Here is a 17,748-nt window from a genome sequence, read left to right as displayed (position 1 = left end):
AAGGTGGCAGCCGCGGGGAGACGAGCCAACACTCTCCTGCAGTGGCTTCCCGCCTTCCCAGCTCAGAAACAAACTCATTCTAAAGGCAGCCTTGAAATGACACAAAGCCCGGTTCTAGGTTGTAGCCCGCAGAGCCCACCTCCACCAGTGCTCGGCAGAATCAGGAGTCTATACCATGGTTTGGCCTCTTTGCAGTCCCCTGAACGGCTAACCTTGAGGGGCCTGGATCCGGGCCTGTGTGACAATCCAGGGATGATTCAGGGCTGTGTGAATCAGGCTGCCAGCAAGGGCCGTGAGAGTGGGCCACGAATTCCCAGTGTGACAGGGTGGGTCACAGACCTCGAGGTCCTTTCTGCTGCTTCCCCCAGCCTTCATAACATGGTAGGATCCTCGGGTCAGAAGACCGAGAGAGAGATCAGGCCCCGTACTGCTTTTCCACCACGATGACCGCCACCCGGCCCGCTCCACAAGTGAAAGCTCCTTGGGATAGGGTTGTGCTCACCACGAGCTACTCCGCCTCCCTGCAACTCCTAACCTCCGGTTCTCACTCTAGCCTTGGAGTCAAACAGAATAACCTGTTCCCACAGAGCAGCATCCAGATACTCAAAGAGGCTCGCAGGCCCCCCAAACACTTCTCACCCTTTCTCTACAAACAGGACTCAGCTCCAGGCCCGTACTATGTAACCAACAGCCTCTGAACAAAGCTGGGGAACCAGGTCACGGTTAACTCTGGAGAATCCAAAAAACTAAATCTATTGGTCTAGAATTTTTCCCTCTTGCCATCAGAGGATTATGTTCTCGGTAGGTATTTCCACATGCACGTGCACACACGAGTGCACACACACACACACACCTAACTACAGTCAAATGTTTAGCTTCCCAGCAAAAGCTCATGAAGAGAGAACATTTAAATTTGGCCCAGAATTCTAAAATTAAAGTGATCACAGTTCACTGCAACCTCAACCTCCCAGGCTCAAGTGATCCTCCTGCCTCAGCCTCCCAAGTAGCTGGGACGACAGACACGCCCCACCACACCTGGCTAATTTTTTATTTTTTGTAGAGATGGGGGGAGTCTCACTATGTTGCTCAGGCTGGTCTTGAACTCCTAGACTCAAGTGATACACCCACTTTGGCTTCCTAAAGTGCTAAGATTACAGGCGTGAGCCCCTGAGCCTGGCCTGAGAGTCAACTTCTCCACTCAGGCAGGCAGCAGTCTTTAGAGACAATGCCCCTCCAGCCTGAGCACAGGACAGTTGGCCTGTGAGTTCAAGGGGCTTAGGAGAAATGGGTGGAAGTTGCACAGGGGAGACACAAAGACAGCCATACTCTAAGCTGTTCCCTGCAGGGAGGCCAGGAAGAGACCAACCCTCCTACCTGTACCCTACATTGGTCAGAACACTCCTCTGTGGGCTTCTCTGTAAGGGATGCCCTTCAGCAACCAGGAAACCCCTCTCCTCTCTTCCTTCCTCCAGGCCCATCAAAGGGCATTCATTCAGGATACCTGGGACAAGAAAATCAACTTTCATGAATTACAAGAGAAAGTATATTTTAAAGACAGGGGAAAGGGCAAGGAGGAGGAGAGAGAAGACTCTCGGGGCCTGAGAGGTTTCCCAAATAGATTGGCAGGAACTAGGAGAACATGTGCACTGCCCTGGTCCCAGGAATTCTACCTGTAAGGCTCAAACTTCAAAACGTGTGTGCAAAAGAGCACAAAGACGTGTGTCCACTGAAACATGGTTTGTAACATGGGAAGATGTTGACCACCGAGACGCTCCACACAGAATTCAATTAACACCTGACAGACAACAAAACAAGCAAGGACCTTTTTGTATGTGCAAATTCACAGAAAATGTAAGGAAACCCATGATATATTGTAGGATTTTTTTTTTAAGCAGGTTTCAGGAAATAAAAAATAAAACTATATGGGTATTAAATGTGACATTAAAAAAAAAAACCTACAAGGATACACATCCATCCCAATGGTTTACACAGAGGATGGTCATTTCCACAAAGCTAGGCTGGGTCTGAGACGGGGTGGGTGGCTGCCCACATTGGTTGAAGATTTTTTTTCTATTTTAACTAAAGAATACACACTATTTTAGTAAAGAAAAAAGATGCAAAAACACCCTCTACTTAGATTCCCCAGCCAAGCCTTGTCAGGGTCTTCTGGGCATTCTTGACACAGCCTAGAAGAATCCAAGAAGGTGCACTCGGACTGCCTAAACCCAGAGATGGGGATGCCAGGCAGAGGCCCTCCCCAGCAAAACACACATACGGACAAAACACCTGTGTGCTGCTCTCAACCACGGCGCCCCCTCCCGAGGGCTGCCTCATTTCCTCTGAGATAAATCATGCAGAGGGCCGGGAAGCCCCACAAATCCCTCAAGCAAACACACAAGTCAAACAGCACCATTTACCCTGCAAGGGCCTCTTCAAGTTTACAAGGTGTGGGAGGAACCCGGCAACAAAACTGCCCTTGTCCAGAGAGGTTGACCTTTGCCCTCGGGCCCAGCGGGGAGCAAGCCTGTGGCCATCCCCGTATCCCCGCTTCCTCTGCTGCTGGCCTGCTGCCACCTGGGCATCCCACAGCCAGGCATCCACCCCACGACTGATGAAGGCAAGGGGGCCTGGGATGCCAGGATGCGGGGCTGGCCGCCCAGCAGCTCTGAGATGCTCCCAGCCCTGCTCCCTGAGGCAGCCAGGCCTCTTCTCCTGGTGGGGTCTGGAGGTGGCGTTTGCTGAGAGGCACTGGTCCAGCTGAACTGACCTGGGGGACCCCAATGACTAGGATGCATCCCCACCCCCGCCCCTGCTGCCAAGGACCACAGCAGTAGGAAAAGGAGAGCAGGAAATGGGCTGCAGGGTGGGAGAAGAAGACCCTCCCCTGTGAGGCAGACAGGAAAGGGAGAGGGGGACGGGGGTGGGAGGGACGCCTCAGTCTGAATGTCTGTAAAACTGAGCAGGTGCTCAAGAAAGTCAGAGAATGGGAGACAAGGAAACTTTACTCTTCTTGAGGGCAGAGTGCTCTAAAAAAACAATTTTTTCAATTAAACAATTTCTTGTAGAGATAGTCTCTCTATGTTGCCCAGGCTGATCTTGGACTCCTGGAATCAAGGGATCCTCCTGCTCCTTCCAAAGTGCTGGGATTACAGGTGTGAGCCACTGTACCCAGCCTGGATTTCTCTATTTATGACAAGGTGAAATTCTGAGTCTTTTTTTTTTCCTCTCTGAGTTATAATTTACATACCACACTAAGTGTGCAATTCAGTGTTTAATATATTCACAAGGTTATGAATCCACAAAGTTGTGCAGCCACTACCACTATCTAATTCCAGACCATTTTTATCACCCTAAAAAGAAACCAATACCCATCAGCAGTCACTTCCCAAACCCCAAGCCCAAGACAGCCACAAATCTGCTTTGTGTCCACATAGATTTCCCTGTTGTGGACATTTCATGTACCTGGAATCATAGTTTGTGGTCTTTTGTGGCTGGTTTCTTTCATTGGCTGTCATGTTTTTGAAGTTCATCCACACTATAGCATGGATCAGTACTGCATTCCTTGTTATGCTGAATAATATTCCATTGTATGGATAGATCACATTTTATTTATCCATTCATCAGTCAGTAGACCTTTGGGTTGTTACCGGTTTTGGGCTGCTATGAATATTCACACCTCAAGTTTCTGTGTGGACGTATATTTTCAGTTCTCCTGGGTGCACACCTAGGAGTGTCGCTGGGAGGTCACCTGTTAGCTCTGTTTAGTTTTTTGAGGAATCACTAGGCTGCCTTTCACAGTGGCTGTATCATTTATTCCCACCCACAATGTATGCTGGTCTCAATTTCTACACATCCTGGATGAGGCAGATTTAAACCCAGACTTGACAGGATTAGAATAATATCATTAACGACCACAACACTGACTGAGCGCCTCATACACACGGGCACGCAGCGCCAGTGCCTTCTACGCAGTGTCTTCATGACAGCCATACAGGCCAATTCTGCTACACTGAGATGTGCCAACCTCATGCTTTCTAGCAAGGCTGTGGGGCTTCCCTTGGACCGAAGTGGAGCCACATACACCTCTGAAATGATGACTCTCTCAAGGAAGTATAGAATCCAAACTAAAACCCAAGGCAAAAGGTTACCTGGCCAAGTGTAGACCAAGAAGAACAAACTGCCGGCAGGCAAAACAGCAAGAAAACAAAGCACACAGCAGGGCACAGGTGAAGGCCGGGAGAGGCCGCCTGCCCTCAGGTGGGGGAAGTTACCACGCACCCCAGGGCAGAGAAGGGGCTCAAACCCTTAGAGGGCCATCCCCTCGGGCAGCTTCCTGGGAGCTTTGTTTCGACACAGCACCACCATCCTTACCTGCTTCACACGCAAGATTCCTCCAAAGGATTTCTTTTGAGGTTAAAAATATTTTTGCCTCTTTAGAAACTGAAAACCTACAGTCTTTAAATCTGTTTGCTCTAGGAAGCTCCACTGACATGCACAAGGAAGGGTCCCTGCAGGGGGAATGGGTTGTGGGCAGTACTGACCAGAACTAGCACGGTACTTTCTACTCTCTCATTTCATCCTTAGAGAAATGCTCCAAGAGCACCACCCCCACCTCCTATAAAGGGTGGGAAGGGTGTTGTTGCAGCTTCTCTGAGCCATGCAGCAGGTGCGAGAAGGGACAGTCTTCCTGCTGCCGGCTTTCCATTACCAAGGCTCGGTCAAGACCTACGGGCTAAATACCAACCTCTGCCCCAGCCACTGGGCCTGACCTCACACAACCAATTCCCCTAATCAGAGGGCACACAAAAAATACCTCTAATAGCTCCAAGTATATCCATCTTAGGGTCTCTTGCTGAGCCTGCCCTGGTTACTCCACATGAAACCTCAATCAATATCGGAGAAAGGAAAATAAACAGCAAGTTTTTCAACAGAAGCAAGTTTTTCAATGCAATATGGTTTCATTGGAATATGGAATACTCCTTTTATCTAAACAATTAAACCTTAAAGCCATTAGGCAAAGCAGAGCAAGACAAGGACTTACACTGGGGCAGGTCGCCCCAGAGGGAATATCACAGCTGGCATGGAATGAGGAGTGGGTCCTGGCATGGCATGAGGAGACCAGGCCTGACAGAGAGAAGGCATGGGGTGGAAGAGGCCACAAAGGGTCAGGAGGGGATGGGAATGGGATGGGGGACTGCAGAGGGCATGGGAGGCAGCTACACATGGGGGATTGACCAAGTAAACAAATTAAGAATAACAGGAATCGGCTGGGCGTGATGGCTCACACCTGTAATCCCAGCACTTTGGGAGGCCAAGGTGGTGGATCATGAGGTCAGGAGATCGAGACCATCCTGACCAACATGGTGAAACCCTGTCTCTACTAAAAATACAAAAATTGGCCGGGTATGGTGGCATGTGCCTGTAGTCCCAGCTACTAAGGAGGCTGAGGCAGGAGAATCGCTTGAACCCAGGACACAGAAGTTGCAGTGAGCCAAAATCACACCACTGCACTTCAGCCTGGGCGACAGAGCAAACTCTGTCTCAAAAAAATAAAATAAAATAACAGGAATCACATTTGTCACTGTTTGTTTGTTTGTTTGTTTGTTTGAGGCGGAGTCTCGCTCTGTCACCCAGGCTGGAGTGCAGTGGTGCAATCTTGGCTCACTGCACGCTCCGCCTCCTGGGTTCACGCCATTCTCCTGCCTCAGCCTCCCGAGTAGCTGGGACTACAGGCGCCCACCACCACACCCAGCTAATTTTTTGTATTTTTAGTAGAGAGGGGTTTCACTATGTTAGGATGGTCTCGATCTCCTGACCTCGTGATCTGCCTGCCTCAGCCTCCCAAAGTGCTGGGATTACAGGCATGAGCCACCGCACCCGGCCTTGTCACTGATGTTTTTAAAGGAAGTTACAAAAATAAAAGAGGTGGAAACCAAAATGAACCTGTGGTCTTGGATTAGAATTGAAAGTGTCAGTGCGAACTCATGGCTTTCCATCTACATGTCTGATATAGAAATACAGATATACATATGTGTATGTATGTATGTATATGTGCCTGTGTGTATGTGTACACTTAGCTACTCCCTACTTCTTTCCACTGAGAGGGCCGGGAAACAGTGCTAACCCAAGCTACAAGCACATCCAGCAATTGGTTGGCTGTGTTTTTTTAACAGAGACAGCGTCTCACTCCTTCGCCCAAGCTGGGGTGCAGTGGCATGATCATAGCTCACTATAACCTCAGATTCCTGGGCTCCAGTGATCCTCCTGAGTAGCTAGGACTACAGGTGTGCCACCACGTCCAGCTAATTTTTTTTTTTTTGTAGAGATGGGATCTTGCCATGTTGCCCAGGCTCATCTCAAGCAATCTCTCACCTTGGTCTTCCAAAGCGCTGGGATCACAGATGTGAGCCAACGTGCCCAGCCCAGCATTTACTTCTCAATACTATTCTCCATTAAAAGGAATGAGGACTACTTGGGAGAAATGGCCAGTCTCCAGGGGCTGGGCCTACCTGCTGCTGCTGGGCACGGAGGTCACCGATCTCCTTCTGGTCCTCCTCGTGGAGCCGCTTCATGTCCTCCCACGACTGCTGCAGCAGGTTTCGCTCCCGCAGCAGCTGCCCATTCTCCCGCCTCAGCATGTCCACGTCATCCTTCAGCCGAGTCTGGTCACTTAGGAGCCGGCTGTGGAGTGTGCTGAAACACCCAGTACATGCTCAGTGAGCCCCAGCCAGCCCCTCACGCCCCGCCCCACCCCAGGGCATCACCAGCCTCAGGTCCCAACACTTCCCGTAGATACAGCGGACAGGAGCCAATGACAGCTAGGTCTGCAGCACTCAGAGGCAAGCCAAAACCTGCTAACAGCCCTAATTCCAGAAACATCCAAATCACCACTTACAAACCTGACACCAAAAAGGGCACACGTATCTCCAGGGAAGGGAGACAGGCCCCTCTGGTACAGAGCTAGTGCCTCCAAATACTGGGGCCTGGACAGATATCAGCAGGTGGGCAGGCAAAGACCCTCAGAGGGGTGCTGGGAGACCAAAGGGAAACACCCCTTGGGCCTACCCTACAGGAAGAAGCTGCAGTAGGGCCCCTGGACAGAGACCCAGAGGCCTGCCTGAGCCCTGCTGCATGTTCTGAATCACTTTCCTGCCTGCCAGGTCTCTGAAGCTGGCAATAAGATGTGAAGGATTAATAGCCTTGTTTTACACTTAGGAAAACTGGGGCCCAAAGGCACAAATCTACCTGCTGTAGGCAGACTGCTTGCTGCTTGCACAGGGACAGGACTAGAACCAGAACCCCTGGCTACTAAGTCCAGAGAAAAGAAGGGCAAAGGCAGCTGTCTGTGGGTGTTGGGGGCCCTGGCCAAGCAGGCCTCACTCACTGGTAGAAGTCAGTCTCCTTGGCCACCTCCTCACACCTCTTCAAGGCATTGGTGTGCTGGTTCTGCAGGCTCTGCAGGTCCGACATGGCTCGCACGCACTGAATCTTCAGCCTCTCATAGTCAGGATTCAGCCTGTGGTAGGGCCTGGCCCAGAGAGCGAATGGCCCCATGAACACAGGCCCCAGGATTCACACGGATGGGGGAGCCAGGTCCTGGATTAGGCCAGCCCAGTGGTTCCCCAATACTGGTCTTCTATGTACCACACACACCCGGGTGTTTGTTAAACTCAGATATCCTGGCCTCACTCAGACCCACAGAATCAGAATCCCTAGGATGGAGGGAGCCGTGGTTGCCTGAGCTCCCTGCATGGGCCTGGAGAGCTGAGAAGGTGCCAACTTGTTCTGCAGGAGCTTCCAGGAGTCTGTACAACAGGTCTGAGTCCACCAGAAACCTGTAATGAAATGTCTCTTCTCTGTAGGCTCGGCGTGGCGGCTTGTGCCTGTAATCCCAGCACTTTGGGAGGCTGAGGCAGGTGGATCACTTGAAGCCAGGGGTTTGAGACCAGCCTGAGCAACATGGTGAAACCCTGCCTCTACAAAAAAAATACAAAAATTAGCCTGGCGTGGTGGCATGTGCCTGTAGTCCCAGCTACGCAGGAAGCTAAGGTGGGAGGATCACTTGAGCCCAGGAGGTCGAGGATACAGTGAGCCGAGATCACACCACTGCACTCCAGCCTGGGCAACAGAGAGGATCCTGTCTCAAAAATAATAAATAAATAAATAAATAAAAAATATTAAAGAAAAGAAATTTCTCCTCTCTTTAGAACAGTGACTCTCAATCTTGGGTACACATTAAAATACCAATGCCCAGCTCAATTACATTAGCATATCTGAGGATAAGACCCAAACGTGAGGATTTTTTAAAAACTCCTCAGGGGATTCCAATGTGCAACCAACGTTAAGAACACTGGCCACGAGCAGTGATCTCAGAGTGGGGTTCCTAGACCTGCAGCACAGTATCTCCTGGGAACTTGTCACAAATAGACATTCTCAGGCCTAGCCCCAGCCCCAGCCCTCGTGAGTCAGGTGCTCTGAAGGGAGGGAAAGAGAGGCAATGATCTGTGCATTAGCAAGCTCTGTGGATGATTCTGGTGCATGCTCAAGTTTGAGGACCCTTTTTCTAGAGCAGAGGTCAGCAAACTTTTTTTGCAAAAGGCCACACAGTAAATACTTTAGGCTTTGCACACTACATAGTTTCTGTTGCAATCACTCGACTCCACCTTTGTAGCAGGAAAGCAGTCATAGACACTTTGTAACCAATGAGCATGGCTGTGTTCCAATAAAACTTCATTTATAAAATAGGCAGTGGGCCCGTGGGCCATAGTGTGCCAACTCTCATGTGCTAGCACATCCATGTCTTCACTCATCCTGCCTTCGGGCCAACTGACTGAGGGGCATATCCTCATGAATACAAGCTCAGGGATCAGGCTCTGCAGCCCTGGCATAATCCCAGAGGCACAAAGTGCAGAGGCATAGACCCTTACTCCTGAAGGAAAGAGGTGAAATTCAAGTGTTTACACCAAAGCCCCTCTCCCCTCCAGACCTCTACCAGCATGGGAGCTAAAGGATAAACCACTCTCTGGCCCTCCTCCTTCCCAGAAAGTCCTCTTAGATCATGCAGGTAGATAAAGACTCTCTCTGCCCCACCCTATGGGCCACCCTTCCCTGGTATCTACCTCTAAATCACAACAAAAGCAGCAAACATTTTCTTCAAAGCAACAAAGACACCAGGTAGAATGTGCTCTGTTTAAAACACATTATGTGGGGCCAGACACTGTGGCTCATGCCTGTAATTCCAGCACTCTGAGAGGCCAAGGCAGGAGGATCACTGGAGCCTAGAAGCTCAAGACCAGCCTGGGCAAAAAAGAAAGACCCTGCTGCTACAAAAAAATTAAAAAAAAAAAAATTAGTTGGGCATGGTAGCACACACCTATAGTCCCAGCTACTCAGAAGGCTGAGGTGGGAGGTTCACTTGAGCCGGGGAGGTCAAAACTGCATTGAACCACGATTGTGCCACTTCATTCTAGCCCAGGCAACAGAGCAAGACCCCATCTCAAAAAACAAATAAAACACATGTGTGACAGGGAACAATTAATGTTTACCAACCACATAAAGCTTCACTCAACTTAGGCAGGTCTAGGAGACAGTAGTAGGGACACACACACACACACACACGAGCTGACTTTGCACACAAGCACACCACTATCAGGGGCCTCGCCACATGTGGGATGGGGACCTGCCCCACAAGCCTGCGGGTCTTGCCCCTGGGAAGCATTTCTGGACATGAGGTGGGGGAAAGGGGACACTCAGGCAGTGCAGCCTGGACCCCCAGGAGCTAGGGTGTCTGGGGGTGACAGCACCAGCATCGGGGTAGTAACCCCAACCAGGGGGCCTGGGCAGGGGAGACGGCGCGATTACTACCTCTTGTCGAAGGCCGTGCCATGCGTAGCAAAGGCCAGGCGCTTGCGGAGCTCGTTCCTCTCCCGGGTCATCAGCCGCAGCTGAATGGAGAGGTTCTCCACCTTCTCATTCACTTGCCGGTCAGTGAGGAGGGGTGGTGGGGACGGCGCCTTCCCGGTAGTGCCTGTGGAAGGGGAATAATAAAGTGAACTTGCGTTCATCTGGCATTCACGAGGCGCCCGGTGCTGTTCTGAGCTGTTGGCTTGTGTTAGCTATTCGTGACCCAATAAGTGGGTCCTCTTAGCATTCCGCTTTCACAGATGAGAACACTGAGCCACAGACGGTAGCAGGCAGAACTGAAAGTGAGTGCAGGGCATCTGGCTCCAGCATCCAAGCACTCAACAACCCCCAGTAACCGCCCCAGCAAGGACCCTAAAGACGCGCACTCTCTCCCCAACCTGGCTTTCACACCTCCAGGATGCGACTGTTTTGGCCGTGATCCTTGTATCCTCCCCTGGTTCAGAAATACCGGCTGTTACCCACCACTAAGCCTGGCACATGGAGCAGGACAGACCAACCTGTGCCCTGAGGAGAGTGGAAGGCATGGCTCGAGGAGGAAGACACACCTGAAATCCAGTGACACTACTAAGGACCAGGGCAGCTGGGGCCCAAGGGCCGTGTCCCCGCCCTCCTCGACCAGGGCTGGACAGTGCATGGCTCCCTTTTTGCAAGCCGTCCACCCGCCTGAAAGACCTGCCCAACCAGCCCAGGCGTGCAGGCTAAGAGGAGGGCTGCTGGCTCCCAGCTGAGGTCAGTGTGACGCAATTCAAGTTGGTCCTGATGCCTCCAGGCTACTTAACCCTCACCAGCCCTCATCACTCACCCTAGGACTGAGTGTCCTACAGGGAGCCCCACACCTTATGCTCCTAGCAGGCAACAGCCACCGCTGCCACCACCACCTCTGACAAGATCCAAATCTATTTCTAGGAAGAAAGCACCTCATCCCAGGAGAAGAGACTAATCCATGGTGCTTTTATATTGAACCCTGTCAGTATGTCTACCTGATATCTCAATCAACCCTTAGAGACCCTTGTTGGGGTCAGAGGAGCTCACAGCAACCATCCAATTTGTGGATGGGTTCTAGCAGGCTGACTCGTGTCAGGGGACACAGTGTCTGTTCCGCACTGGACCCACAACGCACAAAGGGCATAGGACATGATAGGTCTTCTGACCCTCTGTGCCGTCCTGACCACCCCTGTCCCACTGATCCTTGTTGGTCAAACGTTCATGCAAACCAAGAGTCTCCCAACCCAAGACAAAAGCAGTGGCTTGGGGCCTTCCAGAAGAACCAGGGAGGATAGGGAGCTCAGGGCCAGGCATGACAGCCAGACCACAGTGGGAGGAGGATCCTCAACTCCCAGTGCTGTGCTTTTCAGTCTTTTCAGGTTGTGGAACCCAACCACTTGACTCCAGCACCCCCTGAAATGCACCACAGTCATGTGCCACGTAACGATGTTTCAGTCAGTGATGGACCACATGTAGGATGTGGTCCCATAAGACTATCATAGAGTTAGAAACAAAAGAAATATGTATTAAAAAAAAAAAAGATTAAATCACATCTCTACAAAAAATACAAAAATTAGCCAAGAGTGGTGGCTCATGCCTGTAATCCGTGCACTCTGGGAGGCCAAGGCAGACGGATCCCTTGAGCTCAGGAGTTTGAGACCAGCCTGGGCAACATGGCGAAACCCCGTCTCTAACAAAAAATACAAAAAAATTAGCTGGGTATGGTGCCACATGCCTAGAGTCACAGCTACTTGGGAGGCTGAGGTGGGAGGATCGCCTGAGCCCAGGATGTCAAGGCTGCAGTGAGCCGAGATCACACCACTGTATTCCAGCCTGGGTGACAGAGCAAGAACTTCTCTCTAAAAAAATAAATTAAAAGATTACCATGGAGATGAAAAATTCCTGTCACCTAATGACGTCTTGCTGATCCTGACCCTCTGTAGCCCTAGGCTAATATATGAATATATTTGTGTCTTAGTTTTTAACAAAAAAAGTACAAAAAAAAATTAACATTTTTAAAACAGAAAAAGCCTATAGAATAAGGATATAAAGAAAATATTCAGCTGTACAATGTGTTTATGTGTATTCTTTCTTTGTGTGTTTGTTTGTTTTTTTGAGACAGGGTCTTGTTGTCACCCAGGCTGGAGTACAGTGGCGCAATCTCGGCTCACTGTAACCTCTGCCTCCTGGGCTCAAGTGATCCTCCCACCTCAGCCTCCTAAGTAGCTGGGACTACAGGCATGTGCCACCACACCCAGCTAATTTTTTTGTATTTTTTGTTAGAGACGGGGTTTCGCCATGTTGCCCAGCCTGGTCTCAAACTTCTGAGCTCAAGGAATCTGCCTGCCTTGGCCTCCCAAAGTGGTCGGATTACAGGCGTGAGCCACCACACCCAGCCCAATGTGTTTGTGTTTTAAGCTAAGTGTTATTACAAAACAGTCAAAAAGTTAAAAAAAAAAATAAAGTAAAAAAGTTACAGTAAGCTACAGTTTACTATTGAAGAAGGAAAAATACTTTCTGTAAGTCGAATACAGCCTAAGTGTACAGTGTTTACAAAGCCTACAGCAGTGTACAGTCATGTTTTAGGCCCTCACATTCTCTCCCCACTCACTCACTGACTCACCCAGAGTAACTTCAGGTCCTGCAAGCTCCATTCATGTAAGTGTCCTGTACAGGTGGACCATTTTTTATCTTTTATTCTGTACTGTTGCTGCAGCTTTTCTTTTCTATGTATAGACACACAAATACTTACCATTGTGTTACAACTGGCTACCGTAGCCAGTACAGTACCATGCTGCACAGGTTTGCAGCTCAGGAGCAACAGGCCATATCGTGTAGCCTAGGTATGGGGTAGATACCATCTAAGTTTGTGTAAGCACACTCATGTTTACACAACGACTAAATTACCAAATGACAATGCATTTCTCAGAATGTGTCCCTGTCATTCAGCAACACAGACTCTGTTTAAAAGCCACCAGCACCATGACAGCCAGGATTTCTCTGCTCCAGGCCGCACCTTTGGGGTCAAAATATTATTTGGCGGTGAGGCCAGGGGTCAGCATTTCCTCTCCCCAAAGGGGTCTCCTCTACAGCTTCAGAAGCCTTCCCACACCTTTCCACCAAAAGACCCTCAGCTTCACTGCTACCCCCAGCAGTTTTGTGGGTCAGGCGGGTGATGGTGCTGAGTCATCTGACTGACCATAACCTACTTGACTCTCCAACAAGTGGAGCTTCCTTTGAACGTGCCTGCTACTCAACCTCTAACCAAGCCCAGGGGGAGGTTATGTTCCAGGCATTGATTTCACCTTCAAAACAACCTCACAAGTGTGTACTGATAACATCGTCCCCATTTCACAGGTGATAAACTGAGGCCCAGCAAGGTTAGGTAAATTGACTCAAGTGCCCAGGCAGTCTGGATTCGAAACACATGCACTTCACCCTCATACCTGGGTGCCTCCCAAATAACAACCATCAGTAGCACGCAATGCAAGCCTGGCAGGTTTTGGTTTTTTTTGTTTTGTTTTGTTTTTTTGAGACAGAGTTTCACTCTTGTTGCCCAAGCTGGAGTGCAGTGGCGCGATCTCAGCTCACCGCAACCTCCACCTCCTGGGTTCAAGCCTCCTGCCTCAGCCTACCAAGTAGCTGGGATTACAGGCATGCACCACCATGCCGGGCTAATTTTTTGTATTTAGTAGAGACGGAGTTTCACCATGTTGGCCAGGCTGGTCTTCAAACTCCTGACCTCAGGTGACCCACCCACTCACCTTGGCCTCCCAAAGTGCTGGGATTACAGGCGTGAGGCACCACACCCGGCCATGCCTGGCAGTTTTTGAAATGCTTTTCATACATTATCCCATTCGATCCTCATAAGGTAGGTATCACTGTTATCCTCATTTTGCACATCAGGAAACACAATCTTACCAAGGTTAAATAGTGTGTCCAGGTCACAGAGCTATGGAATATGGAATATGGTCCTCTAAATGATCCTAGAACCCAAGGTATTAACCTCAAAGCTTGCACATTTTTGGATCTTAGAACCTCTGTACTTATCTGGCACTCCAAAGAGCTCTTGTTCACAGACGTTATGTCTAATAAAATTTACAAGATTAGAAATTAAAACCAAGAAGAATTTTTAAATATTTATTTTTTAAAAAATCAAAACTCCATTATATATTGACATAAGATTTTTTATGAGACATTAACCACTCTTTCCATTGCAAAACAAAGCAATGCAGCAGGAACAGCGTCATTGCTTTGCATTTTGTTACACAGGCTGTTTAACATCCAGCTTCACTACAGCTGGAGTCTCATCTCTGTGTAATGTCACACACCCAGGATGGAACCTTTAGAAAACTAGACTCTATACCCATGTGAGGATGGGAGCATAAAAGACCAGTGACATCCTAGTATCATTATGAAAACAGTCTCACCTCACGAGCCCTCTGAAAGGACCTCAGGGACATCAGGCCACACTTTCAGAATGGCTATTCTATGCTATAGTCAAGTTCAAGAAATAGCAGAGAAACACCAAATGTCCAGTTTCACAACAGAAAAGTACCACCAGCCCCAGTAACCTGCCTCTGGGGAGACAAGAAATCTTGAATTTTCATCCCCATTGTGTAAACGAGGCAACATAAAGATGCAGCCCTGGCTTTCAAGGAAGCTGGAGAGAGGAGAGGAGGCGGCAGGACAGAAGGAGGGGCTCAGAGCCATCCCAACACACCCCATCTCTGTCTCCAGACGTCTCAGTCTACAGGCATGAGGACCTGGGGGTGGCTGGCCACACAGATAAAGTAGCAATGACATGTGCCAAGCACTGCCCAAGCACTGGGTTCTGTGCTAAAGACACTCTACCTTCAACTCATTATTCTCCGCAGCTCCCTACTGGGGTTGTGCTAGGATTGCTCGAGAAACACGTCAGAAAGACTACATGGCTAGGAAAATGGGATTCCCATGCACACTCAGCTCTGACACCAGAGCCAACACCTCAACCACTCCACAACAATGCCTCCTAATAGGGAAGGATTCTTGTTCCACTTCTCCTGGCCCAAAGGCTTGAGCATACAGGACACATACAGAAAGTAAGGTCAACCAGACCCAAGATCCATCACACAGCAGGCTCTCTGACCCAGGAGAAAGTGCAGCCGATGCCTCCGGCCTTTTGTAATTGGGGGATGGGGAGAGCCAAGGAGGGCCACAGGGGACCTCACGACCAATCTCAAGATGTGCTACGCCCAGAAGTTCCAAAAGAACAGCAAGGGTTGCAGAAAATCCTCTCAATCCCCTTTCAACTGAAGTTTTTGTCTTTTTACTTGCATCTAGGGGTTGACAGATATTCTGAAAATGATGCAGTCCTACCATCCAAATCGTTGTCAGGATCCCTCAAATGGCCACCAAGACCAAATTCTACAGCAAAGGAGCTCACTACTTCCCAGCAGAGCCCGTCTTATCTCTCTCCCTAAAATTATGCCCTCTACCGAGTTAGTCTGTCCCTGGACATTCCCTCCACTGACCCTTGATCTAACCCCTAAGGGCCACAGGGAACAACTGGATTTCTTGTATGCAATAGACCTGCAAGCATTTGAAGACAACCATGAAGTTCCTTTACCACCATATGCCCATCAGAATGGCTAAAATAAAAAGCAATGCCACCAAATGCTGGCAAGGATACAGCTGGATTCTCAAAATTGGAATTCTCAAACACTGGTGATGAGAATACAAAGTCATGCAGCCACTTCAGAAAACAGTTTGACAGTTTCTTATAAAGCTAAACACGCAATTGCCATACCACCCAGCAATCCCATTCTTAGGTATTTTACCCAGGAGAAATGAGAATTTATGTTCACACAAAAACCAGCACACAGCTGTTTAGAGCAGCTAGGGAATGAATAAACAACTGTGTTATATCCTTATGATGGAGTATTACTCAGCAATGAAAAGGGATGAATGACTGATACAACTGCAGATGCACACAGGGTGTGGGGGAAGCTGGAATGCCCTGCATTAATCAAAAGAAGCCCGACTCTAAAAGCTACATACTACACAACCATTCATATGACATTCTGGGAAGGGCAACACTACAAGGATAGAAAACAGATGAGTGGCTGCCAGGGACTGAGGGTGGGGAAAGGGCAGACTGCAAAGGTGCAGAGGGAATTTTTAAGATACAGAAAGCAGTGTTTTGCATCTTAAAAGTAGCAATGGTTGCATGACTTTGTCAAAACTTAAACTGTATACTTAAAAAAATACATTTTACTGTATGTAAATTATATCTCAATGAACATAACCTTAACCAAAAAAAAAAAATTTTTTTTTTTGAGACAGGGTCTTGCTCTGTCACCCAGGCTGGAGTGCAGTGACACAATCAAGGCCCACTGCAACTTCCACCTCCTGGGCTCAAGCAATCCTCCCACCTCAGCCTCCCAAGCAGCTGGGACTACAGGGGTGTGCTACCATGCCTGGCTAATTATTTTTTTTTTATTTATTGTAGCGACAGGGCCCCACTATGTTGCCCAGGCTGGTCTCAAACTCCTGGGCTCAAGCAATCCTCCTGGCTTGGCCTCCCAAAGTGCCGGGATTATAGGTTTGAGCAACCACACCTAGCCTACTTTTTTTTAAGAAAACCAAACTGTGATGCCCTGAATGAAGCCACCATCCTAAGAGTAATGTTGACAGGTAAAGAGATGAGGACCAACCTCCTCTGCTGTCACTGTGGTTATTTACAGTAAACTTTTTAAAAACAGGCAAAACAAAAACTAACATAAAGCTGGGTTGTCAACAAAAGCCTCCAAAGTAGCTGCCAACATAAGCTTCCAATGCAGTTCTAACCTTGTGCAGTTGTTCTTCTGGACTCAAATGCAAAGCTGTCAACTCTCCCGTGACCTCAGGCTTTCCTTATCCAAGTCTGGCAACCACTGGAGAAGGAGGCAGATTGTCCTTTTCCTTTTGGTGTTCAGGATCAGATTTCAGAGGTAAGAGATTTGGTTTGGACTAAAATGGCCCAAAACAGGAAGACACTAGACCAGGAGCAGGCTCTGGATGGTGGACAAAGAGCAGCCAGCCCTGGGCTGCTCTTTTCACCCCCATTTTGTAAAGGAGGCAACAGAAAGACACAGCCCTGGCTTACAAGGAAGCTGGAAGAGGAGAGAAGGAAGCAGGACAAAAGGAAGGGGCTCAGAGCCGTCCCAACACAACCCAGCTCAGTCTCTAACCATGAGGACCTTGGGGCGACCAGCCTCCCTCTGACCTGGGTGTAAGAAGGTGGGCAGAAAGGAGTGTCCCCATCACAGGAATCCTCAGCTCCTTCAGTTGCCCTGGCTGCTACGGTCACCACCACCGAGGCTCAGCAAATGGACTGGCGGCTGGGTGGATTTCTCAGCCACCGCCCTTTGTCCTGGGCTCCCTCACTGTCATGCTCCCACTGACCCTGGAGGCGCATCCTTGGTCTTACAGCTGGGCAGGTCTCACCTTTGCTTCCAGGCCCTGTATGCCTGTGCTTCCAGGAGCCAGAGAGATGTCCAGGTAAACTTCCTGGCCACCTCCAGGCCCTGGCTGCCTGGGAGAGGCAAAGCAGTGGCAGAGCACAGTCATCAGAGCACCACGTCATCCTCACCTACAACTCAGGACACCCAGAGCCGTCCAGTAAAGACCCAGGCCCTGCCTGGGGTGAACGAGTGCTTCTTAAAGCACCTAAGCTTCACTACAGAACCTGCTAGGCAAAATTTCAGGTCCCACCCGGACCCACTGAATCAGAAACCCTGGGAGTAAGTCCCTGCAGCACTCCGTGTCGTAAAAGCCCTCCGGGTGATTCCGATGCCTGGTAGAGTTTGAGAACCTCTG

At 49.4% G+C, this 17,748-nt stretch overlaps 1 protein-coding gene across 3 annotated transcripts in view; it reads right to left on the bottom strand.

Annotated features, from left to right (window-relative positions):
- Positions 1 to 17,748, bottom strand: part of DLG5 (discs large MAGUK scaffold protein 5) — a 135,643-nt gene that overhangs the window by 56,229 nt on the left and 61,666 nt on the right. For 2 of the 3 annotated variants that reach the window (XM_054435604.2, XM_054435606.2), the window contains exons 3-5: positions 9,865 to 10,027; positions 7,385 to 7,528; positions 6,510 to 6,693 (exon numbers count right to left, since the gene is read on the bottom strand). In XM_054435604.2, the coding sequence (XP_054291579.1) occupies positions 6,510 to 6,693; positions 7,385 to 7,528; positions 9,865 to 10,027 (491 nt within the window). The remainder of the gene's footprint in view (positions 1 to 6,509; positions 6,694 to 7,384; positions 7,529 to 9,864; positions 10,028 to 17,748) is intronic. The other variant, XM_054435605.2, reaches the window with a different exon arrangement.

Source organism: Pongo pygmaeus, chromosome 8 (genome assembly GCF_028885625.2).
Source record: "Pongo pygmaeus isolate AG05252 chromosome 8, NHGRI_mPonPyg2-v2.0_pri, whole genome shotgun sequence".
Lineage (NCBI taxonomy): Eukaryota > Metazoa > Chordata > Mammalia > Primates > Hominidae > Pongo > Pongo pygmaeus.
This window is presented reverse-complemented; position numbering and strand designations above follow the sequence as displayed.